This window comes from Sinocyclocheilus anshuiensis, unplaced genomic scaffold, assembly GCF_001515605.1.
Source record: "Sinocyclocheilus anshuiensis isolate Anshui unplaced genomic scaffold, SAMN03320099.WGS_v1.1 scaffold334, whole genome shotgun sequence".
In the NCBI taxonomy this organism is placed as follows: Eukaryota; Metazoa; Chordata; class Actinopteri; order Cypriniformes; family Cyprinidae; genus Sinocyclocheilus; species Sinocyclocheilus anshuiensis.
This window is the reverse complement of record NW_015546055.1, coordinates 1,179,869-1,184,220: the sequence shown is the minus strand read 5'-3', so window position 1 is coordinate 1,184,220 and position 4,352 is coordinate 1,179,869. Positions and strand designations below refer to the sequence as shown.

At 40.4% G+C, this 4,352-nt stretch overlaps 1 protein-coding gene and 1 long non-coding RNA gene across 2 annotated transcripts in view; both read left to right on the top strand.

Moving 5' to 3' along the window:
- LOC107699251 (uncharacterized) overlaps nt 1-829 on the top strand; it is a 4,722-nt gene extending 3,893 nt beyond the window's left edge. The window contains exons 2-3 of the long non-coding RNA XR_001635441.1: nt 452-455; nt 756-829. This is a non-coding gene — a long non-coding RNA (uncharacterized LOC107699251). The remainder of the gene's footprint in view (nt 1-451; nt 456-755) is intronic.
- A 2,212-nt stretch (nt 830-3,041) lies between these two features.
- The window catches only part of LOC107699248 (uncharacterized), a 4,317-nt gene continuing 3,006 nt past the window's right edge, over nt 3,042-4,352 (top strand). The window contains exon 1 of the mRNA XM_016500444.1: nt 3,042-3,690. Within this exon, the coding sequence (XP_016355930.1) occupies nt 3,186-3,690 (505 nt within the window). The 5' untranslated portion in view covers nt 3,042-3,185. The remainder of the gene's footprint in view (nt 3,691-4,352) is intronic.

Here is a 4,352-nt window from a genome sequence, read left to right as displayed (position 1 = left end):
AACATGCTTTATAGTTTATTATAAATGTATAAATCGATTGCTGTAAATAAGTGCATAACAAAAGTCAACATACATAAAATATATGATTAAATGTGTAAAAATGTTTTAAGTTGTTTTAAATTGGAATGTACTACAAATATATTTTTATATATGAATAATTGAGGGGTGCACAAGAATCAAAAACATTAAACAAGATTTGTTTTCACTTAATAAAATATCTTCATTTATTTGGAATTAATTTTCTAAGACAACAAACTTAACATTTACCATGAGATTAGTAAAACGACAATGAACTTGACTAACGTGCAAGTTGTAAAAACACACATACATACATATATAATTATATTTATATAGAGAGGCTGAAGTTACCTTGGTAGAAGACCACAATGTCGTTTATATAGCAAACACGGACTTTTATCATGGTAACTTCAGCCTAAAATATGTTAACAAGGCAGGTAAGGATAGCTGACCACATTAATCCTCAAATATTAGCGGATTTTATCTTTTAAAAACAACACTGATATAACTACATATATATACTACGTATACATGTATACATTATTTTATAAATAATGTAAATACATTATTTTATTGTCTACTAATTACCAAAAATCACAGTTCTGTCTCTCCAACTCAATGTATTTCAATTGCCCGCTATGAACTTCCTGGAACTATTTGAGGTCTACGTGAATCACGTGACGATCGAGCGTTTTGGACTTCCGGTGACGCAACTCTCTCTTTCTATGGCTCTGTAGAGCACCAATGCATGATCTCCATCTGCTTTCAGTCGCTCACCAGCAGGTGGAGCAAGCGGCTGTTGATGAAGACCAAAGCAACAGGTGGATTAAGTCATTCATTCACAAAACTGATCTGCAGAAATGGAGCAAGCGGTAAACAGAAGTTATGATTATCAGGGCCAGTATCAATATGCGGAAAAGCTGATTGTGTTTACTTTTAATTCAACATCTTCGCTGTTACTCGTTTCCCCGTGTAGACTAGCCTACATGTAAGCAGCTTTCTCTACCGCAAAGGAGATTATAATGCTATTTTACCCGACGCTGATGTACAGAACTAACATTACATCTGAGGAAGATACTGCTTTCGGTTGCTTAGTTTCCTTAACTTTGTATCATGGCTTGTGTGATGCTTTGCTGCAATACAGGGGTTTCCCTCATACTTCACACTCCAGGATTCCCCAACGACGCATAAGTGAACTAATACAGTGATATATACAGTGAAGTGATAAATACAGTGAAGACCTCAGATCTCGGAATACACTTTATTGATGATGCGAACCAAATACAGGTAAGCAAATAAGGTCAGAAGAACGCAACGCGCTGCATTTTCTTTCTAATCGCCTTTCTAGCATCGTACAGTTAGTTTTGGGTTCGATATGCACCGTACATTCGCTTTCCTTGCCTGATGCGAACCAAATACAGGTAAGCAAATAAGGTCAGAAGAACGCAACGCGCTGCATTTTCTTTCTAATCGCCTTTCTAGCATCGTACAGTTAGTTTTGGGTTCGATATGCACCGTACATTCGCTTTCCCTTGCCACTGATTTACAGAGTCGACAGTCACAAAGATATCACTACCATTAGTAATTAGTTTAACAATATGCAACCACTTTATATCAACGTAAAAAAGGAATTCAAAACCGCCTAGCCTAGGTGTATTGTTGGTGCAAATTTAAACCGGAGAAAGCGTTGACGCGGTATCGCACCCAAGGGACCGTCTGACAATTCCACCGACTGGGTTAAAGCGTTTAATTAATTTTATTTGAAATTACTTGTAACATTTAAAATAACACACTGTCAAACTGTAAATCTTTTATTACTCATAGTGATTTACTACAGGTGAGATTTTGCCAATAACTGCCTCCATATATGTACAGTACACAATTATTTTCTTTAAAAATTTATTTTTTTCCATGTTCCAATGGTTGTAGTACATTGCTAGATACAAGACTGACTTACTACAGGTTAGATTTTGCCAATATCGCCCTTACGGTATGTACAGTATACAAATTTCTTTTTTTTTTTAAACTACAGTAATTCACCAAAAGTTTTTTTTTTCATGTTCCAAAGGTTGTAGTATTAAAATATTGATCTACTGTATGTACAGTAAGGACGATATCAGCAACATTTTACCTATAGCAAGTCAGTATAGTCACTAGGAGCGTACTACAACCTTTGGAACATTAAAAAAAACTTTTAGGTGAATTACAGTAATTTCTTAAGAATAATTATATACTGTACAGTAAGAAAGATATTAGCAAAATGTCAACTGTAGTAAGTCAGTCTGTTCAATAGGAACATACTACAACATTTGGAACACGAAAAACCCATTTTGGCTAATTACTGTAATTGTTTTCTTTCAAAAATATTTGTGTACATACTTAGGGAAAGTATTGTCTAAGGCCAGTTATTGGCAATATATATTTAGTCAGTTTGCCCTCTAGGCATTTACTGTAAACATTGATTTGAATTAATTATTGGACTTCGTTTTTTTATGTGATGTAAATTTGCAGATGACCCCTAAAGCAGCATCAGCGAATATGCGAGAAGGGTATAACTGCAGCCTGGAGATCTCCAAATGGGGGCGGCGGAATTCACCGGACAATGGCACCTTTTTAGTTACACCCAGCGTCACTACCCCTTCCTACCCTACGAATTTCGAGCCCCGGGACGCCCCCGTTGCTTAGAACAAAGCCATAGAGTGAAATCGTTCCCCTGTGCTGTGCTGGGACGGCTGCGGGAGAGCTCGTGGGTGATTCCCGTTTATATCATTAAGCAGATGTTCAAACTCCAGTCCGAACACCACTGGCCACGAGCTTTGGACTCTGCGCTCACGGAGAATATTTACAATCCTTTTTTATTAGATGTCTTGGCATTGTCTTTTTCCTTAGTATATTAGAATTACGTCAAGACGGCCACATCTAATTTTGGTGTCAGAAGTGGGATTCTGTTTTTTTTGGGGCTGATTTTTATTTGTTACGATAGTACAAAAGTAGAAGGGTGCAAACAATGGTAGTGCTGGAAGGACCTGCAGTGCCATCCTGACAGAAGCGGCAGCAGGACAAAGGGCCAGTGTAGCAGGACTGCTGTGTGTGAGGACTTCGAGGAGGACAGTGCTTGTTGAACTGACTGTTTGAGAACTGAGACTTTCTGTGACTACGGCAAAGCCATGGATGCTGAGGACATGGACGGTGCAGCCACAATGGCGGAAGACATTCAAGGTGCAGGTGCTGCAGCGCCGGAAATGGACATTGAGGAAGGTAACCCTGTCTCACAGCTTCAGTCCCAGATATTGGAGTTGGGACGTAGACATGATGAAGTAATGTCAGCCCTTGCAAACATGACTAATGTTCATACTAGATCCTATGTGTATATCCCAAGGGAGAAACAAATTGTACCTTTCAGTGGGGATCCAGGTAAGGACTGCCAAAATGTTGATGAGTTCATTGAGGAACTGGGGAGGGTTATAAGAGTGAGGGGGTTGAATACTGAGGATCAGGTAGATTTTATCCTCTCCCACTTAAGGGGTTCAGCACTAGATGAAATCAGGTTGTGTATGGGGGGGGAAGATAAATCAGCTGAAGACCTGTTCTCATATTTGAGGGCAGCTTTCAGGGAAAAGCGTAGCACCTCCCAGTTGTTGCACACATTTTATGCACGAAAACAATTGGAAGGTGAGGATTTTCGTGATTTTTCACATGCACTGTCATTGATGTTAAATGCTGCACTGCAACAAGCACCACATTGTGTTCCAAATGTGCAGTTGGTTTTGAGAGACCAGTTTATAGAAGGGGTGAGGGATTCAGCACTCCGGAGGGAACTGCGCAAGGTGGTCAGAGAGCGACCTCATGCTACATTATTCGAAGTTCGTGAGGAGGCCCTTTTGTGGTGCTCAGAAGAGAGACCTCGTCCAGCTAATGTGGCCTGAAACCGAAACCTAGTGAGTGTGGAGGAAAGTGCAGAGCATGCAAGGATGACCGCCACTGTACCAAATGACTTGACTGTAGCCCTACAAGAGGTAATTAAGGTAATTACACAACAAGGGAAAGCAATCGGGGACCTTACCAATGCTGTCCGTGATCTCACGATTCAGAGGTCTGACCCAACTTGTGAGAAACCTAGTAAGCCCAAGTTTAAGCCAAGGTATACCCGGGATGGCCAACCCATTTGTTTGAGATGTGAGGGCGTCGGGCACATAGCCAGGCAATGCACTGGGCAGTGCTTCCATGAAAACCCTGTGCCATCTATGCCTGAGTCTCCGGTTCCGGGAAACGGTGCGCCTCCATTGCAAAGAGCCGAGCAATGAGAGGTGGCACTGATGGCTCAAAGACTGGCA